Genomic DNA, 15,568 nt, shown 5'->3' on the forward strand with positions numbered 1-15,568 from the left:
ATCTCGTCCTTCGTCTACGCCTCTCTGTGGTCGGACCGTCGGCGGTGGCGGCGGGGTGGTTCCTGGGTGGGTTTGAAGCAGAGGTTGTGGTGTGCGGGGATGGGGGTCGGTGACCCCCCAGAAGGCCCACACTGGTCCCAGGAGGGGATGGACGATGGGAGAGCGTTGAAACGCCCGCAGGGAGAACTGCACGCGCTTTCCTCGAGCTGAGACGTTTCGCAGACAAACCTGTAACCAGTGACAGTGACTCAGTCTCTCTCTCTCTCTCGTAACAAAACCCCCCGAGAGGCTTTTAATTGTAGCAGTGTCAGAGAACATGTAGTCAACTGAAATATTAACACGGCACCATTCCATCTGCGAGTGACACATTATTATTATTATCATCATTTGGTTTTTTTTTTGGACGAAAAAGAAAAGGAAAAAATAAAATCACTTCACTAGTCGAACTGAAATGGGTGCCAACAGTGTGGTTATGGTTTGGCAGAAGCACCCATTGGTTTAGAAGTCTGCGGTCGATTCACACGCATTCATTCATTCATTCTTTGTTTTTCTCCTTCAGTCGTTGGATCCCCCAGTCTATACAAAATGACTCGAGAAAATAATGGGTCACTAGAACTCAAGGTACATTCAATTAAAAAACCTCTTTAAATCAACGTAATGTTAGGCAAGTGGCTAGCCTTGGTGGCTAGACACTGGCCTGTTACAGAGCAATACACACATTCACATTATGGGGGGGGGGGGGGGGGTGGTACAACAAGCAGTACTAATGGGACACACACTGGTTCGGAATAAATAAAGAATGTCAACTCCTTGAAGCTCCCCGAACTAATCTCCCTCTCACCGACGACACGACACGAAATGATTGCAAAAACAAGCATCTGATTGCATCGGTAATTCCCATGGCAACCGAGCCACCAGATGGGATAATATTCTGGGATGGCGATGGCACCTGCGGCGTCGCCTGCGTTAAATTGAGCAGAATATTGCGTGGATGATTTTGAACATCATCCGCTCCACCTCGTCTCTCGGCTCCGAGGAGAATACACAAACACACACGTCGCTCAACACTGGCGCGTCCTCACCAGGCGCTAGCCAGCCAGTTAAAAAGCCATGATGACTTAAAATCTAAATGATCTCTGTTACACTGATAATGACTGGCAGCGGGCACGGGGGGGGGGGGGGGGGGGGGGGGGGGTGGGGGGGGTCTGAGTCCAGGGCGAGATGACCGCGCCCCTCCCGTGAGTTTGTAGCGTAAAAAAGAAAAAAAAGCGAGAGAACGAAGCATTTCCTGTCACGTGTTCGGTTTGCCCGCCCCGTCCCCCCGCTTGACGTGTTTGCTCTGGGCGGCCCAGGGGGCGTCGTCCCAACCCCAGGACAGGTTCTCCCCGTCCTCGGCGGGACTGTCCGGGGCCCGGGGGGCGGGCGGGGGGGGGGTGCCGGCGTCCCCGGGGCGACGATCGCCGACGACGTCGTTTTCGTTTCCGTCGTCGCCGAGGGACGCCAGGAGGTCCGAGATGTCAGGGATGTCCCAGCCGTCGCTCGTCTCCTCCTGTCCCCCCCCCTCCGTCTCCCTCTCTCCCCCCCCCTCCCCCTCCCTCTCTCCCCCCTCATCCCTCTCCCTGGTGGCGCTGGGGTGGCTGCCCGGGGCCTGGGGGTCTGCGAGTCCGGGGGGGTCAGGGTGGTCCGCCTCTCTGACAGTGACCGAGTTCAGGGGCCCGAAGGAGGCAGAGGCGCCGGGGGCCTCGCGGGTCGGCATGCCAACCGCCACCAGGATGGTGTCCATCTGCTTCATGTAGTCCAGGTGACCTTTGACCTGGGGAACACACGCGCAGAACCCTTTATGTCGGAGCCTCATCACAACCACAGGGAAATCCGCTGTGTTTAAATCAGTTGAATCAAGTTCTTGTCTGCCGCGTGTCGTGTGCTGATGTGCGTCACGGGGCTTCGGGGAGGAACAGCCAACACACCGACCTGGTTCTGCTGATTCTAGCGCCACAGAAGTCGTGACCGCCGGAGGCCAACTGGCATTCCCTCGTTCACAAGAGTGGCTCTCATAGGACTGGGGATGAAGGTCGTACCTGGCTGGAAACTGAAGGCCAACAGTGGCCTCCTTCTGTTGGTCTCTGTTTTATCTGACATGTTAAACGTGACCCGGGTCGAGCTATGGAATCGAAGCCCTCTCTTAATAAAAGGTCCATCATTTGATAACAGGCAATGTGTGTCACTCGTCTTTGTGTCTAGGTTGGATAAAGAGAAGCCCAGCTCCAGTTCTTCTGAGATGCAGAGCGTTGATACACACCACACACACTTCGGTTAATTTAACAAAAGGAAAAAAAGGATCTGTAAAGAAAACTGGTGCAGCATTGAAGACACAAACCGTGTGTACCGAGTGCTAGGGGGCTACATTTACATCTTTTTTTTATTTCTAGAAAGCTCTGTTAATACTGAACGCGGGTTTTTTTATACATCAAATTCGGCTCCTAAATCAATGTTATAAAGTCGCACTCCAATTTGGTTTAAAATCCGGTTCAGTTTCGCCATCCAGAGAGAATACTCTAAGTGCTCCCTCAGTCATGACTAAATAATAATAGCGCAAAGCGTTTTGCCGCCACACAAAAGTGTTGCTGCTTTTTCCCCCATTCTCCATGATTTAGAGTCAGAGTTATTTAGTCACAGCTTCACTCACGGAGCCATTCGAAACGCAATCGCTTTGGATTCCCCTCTGTTCCGCCATCCACCTTAAAACCTGCGCCCCGACAGGGCAACATAAGGACGGAGAGCGCGTCGGCTGGTAACAGGAAGGATGCTAGTTCGATGTGTCAAGGTGTCCCTGAGCGAGACAACCTCACCCTGACTGCTCCCGACGAGCTGGCTGTCGCCCTGCGCGGCTGACACCGCCGTCGGTGTGTGTGACGGTGTGCATGAATGGGTGAATGTGAGGCGATATCGTACAGCGCTTTGAGTGGCCGCTGGTTAGAAAAGCGCTGTATCAATGCAGTCCATTAAAGGTTGCATCAGCATGTATCAGATTCTAGGCCGAAACATAAATTAGCACGTTCATAAAAAATATCCCGTAGGCCGTCAAAAAAACGCGTCTCTAGGCAACCAATGCCCCGAGATCGTACACAAAAACAAATGGTTCTACCAACCACTCAAAACCAAAATAAATAGTATCCAACCAATCACCGGCAAGGGGTGGGTGTTGTGGGGTTTTGCGTTGCGTTCATGAACGTTTTTACTGGAAACACGGAAGGGAGGGGCGAGCTGGCTCTGTTCATTTGGGATCTCGCTTCAAACACCAGCAGAAGACACGCGGCCCAACACGGCTGAGACAGCCTTTAAGGACTCACCACCGAGGACAGATCCACGTTGATGACGCGCTGGTCGTTGAGCTCCACGGGCTGCAGCCCGGCCACCGACATCTGCGCTGCAGAGCCGCGGTACAGGAACCCCAGCAGCCAGTCGCCCCTGAGGGAGGCACAAGGGGGGAGAACCACGACATCACGCAACCTCGACGCCATGACTCCGTCCTTACGGAGATATTCCTGAACCACGTAAAACCAAACCGGGTTGTTTTCGCCCGTTTGGGCTCCATGTGGCCGGGGCCTAGGACGGGGGTCTGGGGGTCTGGGGTCCTGAACAGGGGCGGGGGGGGGTCTTACCGGCAGTAGCCGTTGACGATCTTCCCGGCGACCACCCTGCTGATCCGCTCCCAGGCCTTCTCCGACCCGTCCACCGGGGCCCCCAGCAGCACCACGTCCTCCACCATCCCCTCACTGCCTGCACACACACACACACACACGCACCGCGCGCACACACGCACACACACACGCACACACGCACACACACACGCACACACGTACACCACACGCGCACACACACACACGTACACCGCACACGTACACACACACACACACACACACACACACACACACACACACACACACACACACACACACACACACACACACACACACACACACACACACACACACACACACACACACACACGTCACCATTGGTCCACTAATAAGTAGCCAGAGGAATCAAAAGTCTTTCTACGATTGATCAATTAATGGGAACATGTTATTTTTATAATATAATATAATGCATATATTCTTTAGAGTAACTGACCGAATATTGAAACAAACAATTTGTAGAAAAAACTTTTTGGGGGAATTAAAACCACTTGAGCTGACAATTGTTATAACGGAAATCGAAATAGTGTGACTTAAAAATAATTAGTTTCCGTCACTACTACAAGCCGGCGGGCCCTGGCAGCAGAACACAGCCTCGTCGTACCTTTGTCGTTGGCCAGCTCCTGCAGACAGTAGTAGATGACTCTGGCCCCCAGGCTGAAGCCGATCAGGCTCACCGGACGTTTCCCCTTCAAACACACGAGGAGAGCGTTGCCAACCAAGCTACTTCAACCCTCATTGAGCTGAGCGGATTCGCAAGGGCACCGCCGCTCTGAGCAAAGAACTCCGAGCTATGTCAACACTGATAACGACATCACAAGATTAGCCTGGGGTTTATCCTTTCGCTCAAACAATCCGGTTTGTTTGTGTGCAAGCTAGTGTGAGCACGGAGGTAGTGAGGCAACGTAGCTTCAGTTCCTACAGTTCACTACTAGGCGATGCTAGCAGCCTATGGATACAGGGTATCTCCTCCTGGTCCAAGTGTGAACCAGAAGTAACTCAATCTCTGGACGAACCGTGCAGACACAGAGTAGCTCCACACTGATGTAACCACGATGCCGACTTCACTGCAAAAACTCAAAATCTTGCCAAGTATATAAAAAAATATATAATATATCTATAAAATATCTCATCACACTTAATATCAGACAAAATCACCTAAAGAGCAAGATTTAAGTGACATAAAGGAGCTTGTTTTTAGACAGTGCATCTTGAATATTTTGTTAAGTGAAACTGTCTTGAAAACATCTTGTTTTGAGTCATATCTCGGGTTAAACAAGCTTTTTTGACATGTCATTAGGTTTTTAAGCTGCTGTGTTATTTGTAAAAGATTAATCGTCTTTTACATCACATCTTTTACATCACAATACTAGTAAAATATATTTCTAAAAATTAGTTTCCCCAGCTAATTTCAAGATCACTCTTATCTTGTTAGGCTTCAATATAATGTCTTATTTCAAGATATCTTACTAAGACAATTTTCACTTGTTCCATTGGCAGATACTTCTGCTTATTACAAAGCAAAAATATCTTGCACTAATATTTTTTTGCTTATTTTAGGAGTGGCCTTTTTTCTAGTGTTCACTGGCTGACCTGTCCTCTCTCATTACAACAAGGCCAAGCCATGAATGAATGCAGCCATGAATGAATGCAGTACATGCAGTCTCTAGGTAAAGGTAGCACAGGTGCATTAGCTTCAGGTGTGTCTGAGGGCGTAATAGCAACCTCTGTGTATAATAATAATAAGCGGGCACTGTTGCGTTGGTGTCTTCTTCTGCGGGCCTTTGTACTGCTCAAGCGGTGCGATTACATAAAAGGTGACATATTACACCACCAGGTGCGAGTGGGATTAGCCGTTACAAGCCGTTTTGAAAATCAGGCCTCTTCTGACATCACAGGTGGGCGTGTCCACCCCTGGACGTAGGACGGATAGATGAGCAACGTTTCCTACGGTCCACTGGGTGGGCCGGTAGATTGAATCTATCCAGCACACATCTAGGTGGACACGCCCACATTTAGGTGGACACGCCCACTTGTGATGTCAGAAGAGGCCGATTTTCTAAACGGCTTGTACGGGCCAACCCCACTCCCACCTGGTGCTCTGACGGGGGGACGCCTACCTGCCGTCGGCTCTGCAGCACCTGCGCCAGGTGCTTGCCCACCTCGGCGGAGCGGCTCAGACACACGCACCACGGGTGGTCGATGACGGACGCCGCTGCCAGCAGCCCGGCCGGCCAGGTCAGCGCCGTCACGATGCCTGCTCAGGGGACACGGGCGGCGGGTCAGAGCCGGGCGCTGGAGCAGAACGCCGCAGCGTGACGTTGAAGCGTAACATTGTAGCTTAGCATCATATTGTAACATTGTAGCGTTACATTGGAGTGTAACATTGGAGTGTAACATTAGAGTGTAACATTGTAGCTTAGCATGGTAGAATAACATTGTAGCATAGCATTGTAGCATAACATTAGAGTGTAGCATCGGAGTGTAACATTGTAGCTTACCATTGCTACATAGCATTGTAGCGTAACATTAGAGTAACATTGTAGGGTAAAATTGTAGGGTAGCGTTTTAGCTGAACATTGTAGCGTAGCATTGTAGCATAGAATGGAAGCATAGCATTGTAGCATAGCATGTAAGCTTAGCATTGTAGCGACAAACATAAAAAGTGTTATTCTCTCGAACACAGAAGTCCATTTTACAGTAAACCAGAGCCCTAGCTTGACGCCACTAACCACTAGCGCCTCGCGGCCTAGCGCCTCGCGGACTAGCGCCTCGCGGCCTAGCGCCTCACGGCCTAGCGCGGCCCCGGCCCCACCCACCTGACAGGATGGTGTACTTCAGGGCCTCCTGGGCCACCATGCCCACCAGCCCGTCCAGCAGAGAGGCCATGGCCGAGCCCAGGTCCCGGAGGAAGCGCGACTCCCACACCAGGCAGTACTGCTCCCCGCACTCCCCCAAGCTGCTCCACGGAGCCTGGAAGGAACCTGAGGGAGGAGGGAGGGGGGGGAGGAAGGGGAGGAGGAGGGGGAGGGGGGGAGGTGGAGGAAGAGGAGGGGGAGAAGGGGGAGGAGGGGGAGGAGGGGGGGAGGAGGAAGAGGAGGGGGAGGAGCGGGTGGAGGGAGGAGGAGGAGGAGGGGGGGGAAGGGGGAGCAGGAGGAGGAGGTGGAGTGGGTGGAGGTGGAGGGGGAGGGGGAGGAGGGAGGGGGCGACAGGGAATCATTGCATATGCATTGATTGTTTTCTGTATTTATTCAATTTATTAAATTGATCACATTTATTAAATGTATTCACTGTAATTTATCTCCATACAGTCATAGGTATTTTACAGGTATTGTACAATGGCAACAGTCCAAGAGGGAGAAAACCAAGTATAAATAGAAAGTCACTGAACAAAAATTACAATAATTGTGATGAACGTGATCTGGGGGAGGAGAAGCTGTTTGGTTGGGGGGGGGGAGGAGATGGAGGGAGAGAGGGGGGAGAGGAGGAGATGGAGGGAGGGGGGGGGGAGGAGGAGATGGAGGGAGGGAGGGGGGAGAGGAGGAGATGGAGGGAGGGGGGGGGAGGAGGAGATGGAGGGAGGAGGAGATGGAGGAGGGGGGAGAGGAGGAGATGGAGGAGGGGGGGGGAGGAGGAGATGGAGGAGGGGGGAGAGGAGGAGATGGAGGAGGGAGGAGAGGAGGAGATGGAGGAGGGGGGAGAGGAGGAGATGGAGGAGGGAGGAGAGGAGGAGATGGAGGGAGGAGGAGATGGAGGGAGGGGGGAGAGGAGGAGATGGAGGGAGGGGGAGATGGAGGAGGGGGGAGAGGAGGAGATGGAGGGAGGAGATGGAGGAGGGGGGAGAGGAGGAGATGGAGGGAGGAGGAGATGGAGGAGGGGGGAGAGGAGGTTGTGCGTAGGGGGTGGGACGGGGGGCCATTTGTCAGGGTGACGAAGGGACAGAGCTCCACTTGTGTCTAAAGTGGTTCTCGGCGTAGAGTATTTCAAAGAGGGCACCTGTGTTTACGCCGACAACAACCGCAATTACCGCAGCGCTGTGCAAAAGTGGTTTGTTTTGCCGGAAGACAGCGAAGGTATACTGGGGTTGGAGGGATTAGCGTGCACCCAAGGGGAGGAGGTAAGAGGATGGGTGTTAACCCCCGTCCGCATGTAGATGCATTCGTCATTGGGCTATTGATAGTAAATACTAACAATAAAAGAGGTACAATACGGTGGCTATTATTTGTGTGTCATCCAAGCTCAGACATCAGCTATAAGTCAGTGAAATGCACTCTGAGAATATCTGTTGTCGGAGCCGGGAGAGAAGCCCTGATTGGTCAGAAAGGAGCCGGAAGTGGGCTTATTTGGCTCTCAGTCAATTAAGCCAATAAGGGCCTCTCTAACAGGATTAGTTCCCTGATGTGCCACGCACCTGTCAATCACAGGAGTGTGGAAGCCACACACCGGTCAATCACAGAAGTGTGGAAGCCACACTCTCTCTCTCTCTCTCTCTCTCTCTCCTTACTGAACTTGCCGCCACATAGCCAGCCGGTCACTGCGATGGTCAGGTGGAGGTGTTTCCCCGAGCTGAGAGGCAGGAACTCAAACTCCTCGATCGCCCCGATGCACTTGTTCATCTTGTAACCTGCAGACAGAGGACAGGCAAACAAGAGGTTGAGGTGATTACAGAATATACTGGGAGAGAGGGAGAGAGAGAGAGAGAGAGAGAGAGAGAGAGAGAGAGAGAGAGAGAGAGAGAGCAGAGGCTCCAGTGCCCGCACTTCAGGGACACAATCACAACCGATTCAGACTCCGTAAACGGGCTGCGTCCATGGAGTGCTTCCCAACCACCGCGGCTCTCTGAGCACTCTGCAGGTGGACCTCCGCCCACACACCTGGTCCAGGGTCAGCCCTGGGCGTCCACAGCGGTTAACTCGAGTGCCTCCTCCGCAGTCCACACACGAACCCGCAGCCCCCCCATCCAGGGGATGGAGCGCAGCCTGCAGTCGTTCCCCAACGCGGTGGTCCTCCCCGACGAGCATGTTGTTTCTGTACCCCCCAACACCTTTGTCATCCCCCCTAACATGTTGATAATCCCTCTTCTACAGTCGATGGCTACCCTAACATCCGAGGCATCACCGACACGGATGTCATCCCCATTACATGTAGAGCATCCCTCTGAAGTCTATGACATAGTAGTCAGTCCCGCCCCCCCCAGACTAACTGCTCAGTCCCGCCCCCCCAGACTAAATGCTCAGTCCCGCCCCCCCAGACTAAATGCTCAGTCCCGCCCCCCCAGACTAACTGCTCAGTCCCGCCCCCCCCAGACTCACCGGTCAGCCCGCCCCCCCCAGACTCACCGGTCAGCCCCCCCCCCCCAAGACTCACCGGTCAGCCCCCCCCCCCGCCCCCCCCAGACTCACCGGTCAGCCCCCCCCCCACGACTCACCGGTCAGCCCCCCCCCCCCCCCCCAGACTCACCGGTCAGCCCCGCCCCCGCCGCCCCGAACAGGGAGCCCATGATGACGATGCCGGTGGCCGAGCCCAGCGCCGCCACCCCTCCGGCGCCCAGCACGGCACTCGCCCCCGCCGCCACCAGGGGCGCCGCCAGCCCCCCGGTCACACCTGGCAGGGGGGGGCACAGGTCAGTGTTAGCGGACGGGGGGCTATCGTTGGATGAACCCACCCGATCAAATGTTGGGGGGTCACTTAGAAGATTTCTTTTTAAATATCGATTTTCTTTCTTCACGTCTCTTTTTTTTAACAACATTTCACGTATTCGTATATAAAATATTACTCATATTTGACATTTGATATCATATATCCCAAATATATATTTTGACCCTAAAAAGGGTTAATGATGTCCATCCAATAATGAGCACAGATACCTTCCCCCCCCAACCCACCCGTCCCAGCTTGGCCCTCTACGTCCAGCTCTCACCAGAACGACCAAAGAAGGATTACAGAAGGAGCATATACAGTTCAGCACAATGTTTCAAAATAAGAAGATGTCCTTCTTTTTTAAAGAAAAGCACAGGTTTTTGTCAGTGAAGATTGCATTAAATGAATCAGAAATACAGTCTAGACATTGTTAATGTGGTAAATGACTATTCTAGCTGGAAAATGCTGCTCCTTTATGGAATATCTCCATAGGTGTACAGAGGCCCATCTCCAGCAAACATCCCCCCAGTGTTCTGACGGTACATTGTTTAGGTAATCGTGCCAAACGCCTCATTGATGATTAGAAAACCCTCGACCACGTGGGGCCCTAATCTCGTTTGACATTGGAAAGTACAGAGGGGGCAGGTGTCATTTGTACCTGAGACACGTCCACTGCCCTCCACACATCAATGCCTACACCCCTCCACTTGTCCATCATAACGGACTCAACCGCGTCTGTTCGTTAAAAATAACGTGGCGGTCCGCATCTGTCCCGTGGGAGGCTTGCTAAACCGTGTGCCGGATATCAGAGCCACCGACCGGGGCTGTGCCCTTTAAAACAGACGTCTCACCGGGGTCGCGGCATAACGCCACGCGTCAGCGTGGATCAGAGCGATCGCCCAAACCCTACTCACCAATCACGGTGCCCCCGCCCACGGTGGCTAGGCCAATCAGGAGGTAGCGCCGCAGCTTGCGTCCTCTCTCCTTCCTCTTGCGGCGCGATGACTCCTCTCTAATGCATGCAGAGACGGAGATGGAACATGTGAGAGTAGGAAGGAGACGTGGCCAGTCTGGAGTGGAGGCTGACAGCCGGTAAACAGCCGGTAAACAGCCAGCCCGTCCTCCCATAAACCCCCCCGCGCCTCCGTGGAAGCACATGAGCCCAGCTCTGCACGCACGCCACTCGCTGCTGGGTGAATCAGCCTTCAGTCGTACCGGTGGTAAAGCCGGATGCAGGTGAGGCTTAGAGAGAACACCTACGTCATCCCCCCCGACGTGTTTATCAACCGTCTAAAGTCGATGTCTTCCCGAACATCCGAGTCATCACCGACACGTTTGTCATTCCCCATTACATGTAGATCATCCCTCTAAAGTCTCTGTCATCTCCAACCTCCCTCTGAAGTCTCTGTCATCTCCAACAACCATCTGAAGTCTCCGTCATCTCCACCATCCATCTGAAGTCTCTCTCTTCCCTAACATCCAGGTCATCACCAAAACGGTTGTCAGCCCCCGTTACATGTAGATCATCCCTCTAAAGTCTGTCATCTTTAACCTCCTTCTAAAGCCTGTCATCTCCAACATCCCTCTAGTCTAAAGTCTGTCATCTCCACCCTCCTTCCCCAACTTCCAGATCATCACCAAAACGTGATGGATCCTCGTATGTAATTCTTCTAATCATTGCGCCGCTCATCCGTTGTGGTAGACAGCCTTCAGCCGTACTGGCGGTAAAGGCGGATGCAGGTGATGTTCAGAGACAGCAGAGCGCGCACACACACACACACACACACACACACACACACACACACACACACACACAGGGAAGAGGCTTTGTGCTGTGAGACGGCCCTGCTGGGAGCGCTGGGAATGAGGGACGACATGCGGGAACGCTTCAGCTGGGAAACAAAAAAACTACTTACAGTTGAAGGGGGTCCTACATTAGGCAGCCGCAAAAAGGGAGAGAGAGACACGCACGCACACACACACACACACACACACACACACACACACACACACACACACACACACACACACACACACACACACACACACACACACACACACACACACACACACACACACACACACACACACACCGGAATCAGAGGGAGATACAGACAGCCGATCTCTGCTCCTGTTCCAGACTCTAGATGATGTCCCCGTTTGTTTAGGGGCAGATCTGGGCGATGTATCACCTTCATATCGATACGGGACTGCTGATGTGTGTCTCGACCGGGACGCCTCTTATCGAGGAACTGTGACGAGGCTTAAATGAGGTCTGGGTGGTTTTAGGACGCTGTGGTCCACGTTGCTGATCTGATGAGATTCAGTGTGAGAGGAGCGGGAGATGGCCCCCTTACTTATCCCCTTGGCTACCCTCTCCTTCTACATGGTACTGTACAGTAGTAGATGCTATGGAGTTAGTTTGACAAATATTGTGATGTATTTTGAAGATACCCTCACCCTCTCACATCTCACAGCACCATCTCAGGTATCCTACCAATCATCCATCCACCCATCCATTCAACATTCAATCATTCAATCATTCATCGATCTGCCGCATTCACACATCCATCCTAGTGATCTACCCAACCATTCACCCGTCCATCCATCAGGCACCATTCACCCGTCCATCCATCAGGCACCATTCACCCATCCATTCATCCAACCATCCATCCATCCATCCCTCCCCCCCCCCGTCTCCCTCCAGCCCCCCGTCCCCCCCTCTCTTACTCGCTCTCCTCCCCCCCCTCGGTCAGCGTCTCCCCCAGCGTCTCCTCGAACTCCTCCAGCCGTCGGGGGGCGACCCGGAGCAGGGAGCAGACGTGGCGGATCAGGACCCGGGAGCGGGCGTCGTACTGCCCTGGGGGGGCACAGAACCAGGGGGGGGGGGGGGGTTAGAGGGCATCGTACTGCCCTGGGGGGGCACACAACCAGGGGGGGGGGGGGGGGTTAGAGGGCGTCGTACTGCCCTGGGGAGGCACAGAACCAGGGGGGGGGGGGGGGGAGAGAGGGGGGGAGGAGGACAAAGGGTGGGAAGGGGGGGAGGAGGGGAGGATAGAGAGTTGGAGATGACATCTGTGTTGTGACGAAGACGTAGGTGTTGGGGGGATGACATAGGTGCTGGAGATTACAGGTTTTTGGGCGGAGGGCATCTGTGTTGGGAATGAGATGAGTCTTGGGAATGATGACATGTGTCTTGGGAATGGTGAGATGTGTCTTGGGAATGATGACATGTGTCTTGGGAATGGTGAGATGTGTCTTGGGAATGATGACATGTGTCTTGGGAATGGTGAGATGTGTCTTGGGAATGATGACATGTGTCTTGGGAATGATGAGATGTGTCTTGGAAATGATGAGATGTGTGTGGGGAAAGACATGCATGTTGGAGGATGACAAGTGTATTTCGGGGACAACATCTTCTCAAAATGTGAACGTTTTCCATTTGAACAAAGAGCTTACCGTCCTTGACAGAGAAAGTCACCAGGTCCTGAAGAGAAGAGAAAGGCGGCTTTAAGTTCACGCAGAAGCTACAGCAGACAGTCTGCTCCCCGTGAATAGCTCCAGGATAATAGAACTCTAATAGAACACATTCATAGAGCCCTCTGTACCCGACCCCAACTCAGAGCCAGACAGGACCCATTCACTGGACATCAATGGGAGAAGGGTGCATATTAGCTTGTACATTCAATAGATTTTTTAAATACATCATAGGACTCTTTAGACGCATTGAAGAACGTCAGATGAACAAAAAGGGAGTGGGAGAGGTAGACAGACAGACAGAGAAACAAACACACACACACACACACACACACACACACACACACACACACACACACACACACACACACACACACACACACAAAGACTGAGAAACAGACACACACACAGAAAAACAGACACACACACACACAGACAGACGGATAGACAGAGAAACAGACATACAAAGATACACACACACACACACACACACACAGAGAAACAGACAGACAAAGATACACACACACACGCGTGCGCAGACAGACAGACGGACGGACGGACGGACGGACGGACAGACAGACAGACAGACAGACAGACGAGGGTACCTGTATGACGGGGGTTGCCCCCCCGGCCAGCAGCGGCTCCTCCTGCAGGATGGACAGGAAGGTGTCGGTCCCCTCGAACCCCAGGCCGGACAGGAAGGCGGCCATGACGGGCATCACCGACTCATCCAGACCGAGCCAGAGCACCAGACCCTTCAGACACTGCTCCTGGAAGTCCCTGGAGGAACGCACACAGACACACAACACATGGGTACACTACTTATAGCAGTCCACACAACATGGTTGCACAACTTATTATAGCAGTCCACACAACATGGTTACACAACTTATTATTAGAGTCCACACAACATGGTTACACAACTTATTATAGCAGTCCACACAACATGGTTACACAACTTATTATAGCAGTCCACACAACATGGTTACACAACTTATTATTAGAGTCCACACAACATGGTTACACAACTTATTATAAGAGTCCACACAACATGGTTACACAACTTATTATAAGAGTCCACACAACATGGTTACACAACTTATAACAGTCCACACAACATGGATACACTACTTATTAATCAATATAACAGTCAACACAACATGGTTACACAACTTATTACCTTGTTTAGAGTGCCGTTTTCTGGTTGCAAACTCAACATTTTATGCACTTATTGTTTGTTGTACGTCCTTGCACTTAATAATAGTACTTAACATTGTGTAGTGTCTTATCCAACCTATCTTTGTTTTATACGGGGAATGGGTTAGCCTAGTGATTCTTAGTGCTTGGCACTTGGTTCTATGGACATCCTTACTGTACCGACCGTGAAATATTGTTTTTCTTTCTTCTGACAAATGTACTTATTGTAGGTCGCTTTGGATAAAAGCGTCTGCTAAATGCCCTAAATGTAAATGTACATGACCATGTCCTACCATGTATTTACTCACATAAGTACCGCTTTTAAGCGATGTAACGACATTTAACAACAGGTAGTTGTGGTGATGTGGTATCGTTAAGGAGCAGAATGTGTCTTCACAGTTCGGTGAGAGTGAGGGTCAGGTAGAGGGTTAGGAGGAGGGTGTGGGTGAGGGTGAGGGGTTGAGGTTAGGAGGTGCTGCCAACAGTGTGTGTTTGGAGTGCCAACTCTTGACTGCCGAATAAAACTGTGCCTCCACAGTAAACGTTTGGGTTACCGATGTTATTGACGTAGTTGTTAAACTACCTGAGAGTCTTACTTTTCGAACACTATTTATGATACAGACTTGTTGTAACGGACCCGGGACTCTTGAAAAATAAAAACAATATCCAAGGGATCATATGTGAGAGCCTGACAGGTGCTCTCTCGGCTCACCGGTTGCCGGGGCCGTGGAACAGCCGGCCCAGGGAGACTCCGCACAGCCCGGCCAGGGCGAACCGACCCGGCTCCGACAGCGACCTGCCGAACATCAGCGGCGGGCTTGGATCCCCCGGACCCGCGGGACCCCGCGAACCCCCCGGATCTGTCAGGACGAAGACAAGTTCAAACCACGACTACAATCTATGGATTCTAAGAACAGATGGTCACAAATAGGCAGGACGTGAACTTCCTCCTGCTGTATCTGTGCTCGGGCACATGCCATACGGAGTAACGGAGAGTACTGTTGATATTTCTACATGTGTAACGCTTCTACTCCTGGGTACACGTCCCTGAGAACCGTCGAGGTACCTGGGGTGAACTGTGCATCTGGATTTGACCCCCGTCTTGTCTCCATTTCTGTCCAGCAGTCCTTTATAAGAGCAGAGAGATAGAAAGTTGCGGTCTGTAACTTATTTGGACTTTGTTTGTGCGCGGCCCCGTGACGCGGCGTCCACGTCTCCGTCGGCCGGGACGGGGCTGCGTTCAAGACGGACACGTTCACCAAACATACAATACGCAGTTTAAAGGGCTGATACTAAGAAAGACTACATTGTTAAACTGTGGTGTTTATTAAATGATAAATATAATATAATAGCCTGTCATTTGTCATGAAATGTAGGGTATAATTTTTTCAAGAGACAGAGTCGGCGCACTACTGCCGTTAGCCAGCAGGCGGAAGTGTTTCATCTGTAATTTATCCTTGGCCCTGATATTGTAAAGCACAGAACATCGTTATTAACGTTATTAACTTACCGGTATTACTTTTTTTTTTGCTCAAATATTTTCACGCGACACGTTA

General features: G+C 52.1%; 1 protein-coding gene across 1 annotated transcript; it reads right to left on the bottom strand.

Annotated features, from left to right (window-relative positions):
* Positions 1-264: 264 nt before the first annotated feature.
* Positions 265-15,237, bottom strand: tmco4 (transmembrane and coiled-coil domains 4). Its single transcript, XM_030361169.1, has 14 exons — positions 15,079-15,237; positions 14,725-14,872; positions 13,421-13,595; positions 12,798-12,825; positions 12,069-12,198; positions 10,253-10,350; positions 9,159-9,302; positions 8,203-8,322; positions 6,518-6,682; positions 5,819-5,955; positions 4,303-4,387; positions 3,663-3,780; positions 3,351-3,468; positions 265-1,813 (listed from the first exon to the last, which is right to left on the bottom strand). Exons 1-14 carry the CDS (start codon positions 15,122-15,124, stop codon positions 1,292-1,294), a joined length of 2,034 nt encoding a protein of 677 aa, XP_030217029.1. The 5' UTR covers positions 15,125-15,237; the 3' UTR covers positions 265-1,291.
* Positions 15,238-15,568: the final 331 nt, after the last annotated feature.

The sequence above is a fragment of the Gadus morhua genome, chromosome 1 (genome assembly GCF_902167405.1).
Source record: "Gadus morhua chromosome 1, gadMor3.0, whole genome shotgun sequence".
In the NCBI taxonomy this organism is placed as follows: Eukaryota; Metazoa; Chordata; class Actinopteri; order Gadiformes; family Gadidae; genus Gadus; species Gadus morhua.

What these genes read in the sequence shown, in the direction of transcription:
- tmco4 (XM_030361169.1), bottom strand. Translation starts at nt 15,124, where the DNA reads ATGGAGACAAGACGGGGGTCAAATCCAGATGCACAGTTCACCCCAG. An exon ending in AGATGCACAGTTCACCCCAG is followed by an intron (nt 14,873 to 15,078) that starts GTACCTCGACGG and finishes TCGTCCTGACAG; the next exon opens with ATCCGGGGGGTTCGCGGGGT. An exon ending in GGGCGGGGGCACCGTGATTG is followed by an intron (nt 9,303 to 10,252) that starts GTGAGTAGGGTT and finishes CCCCCCTGCCAG; the next exon opens with GTGTGACCGGGGGGCTGGCG.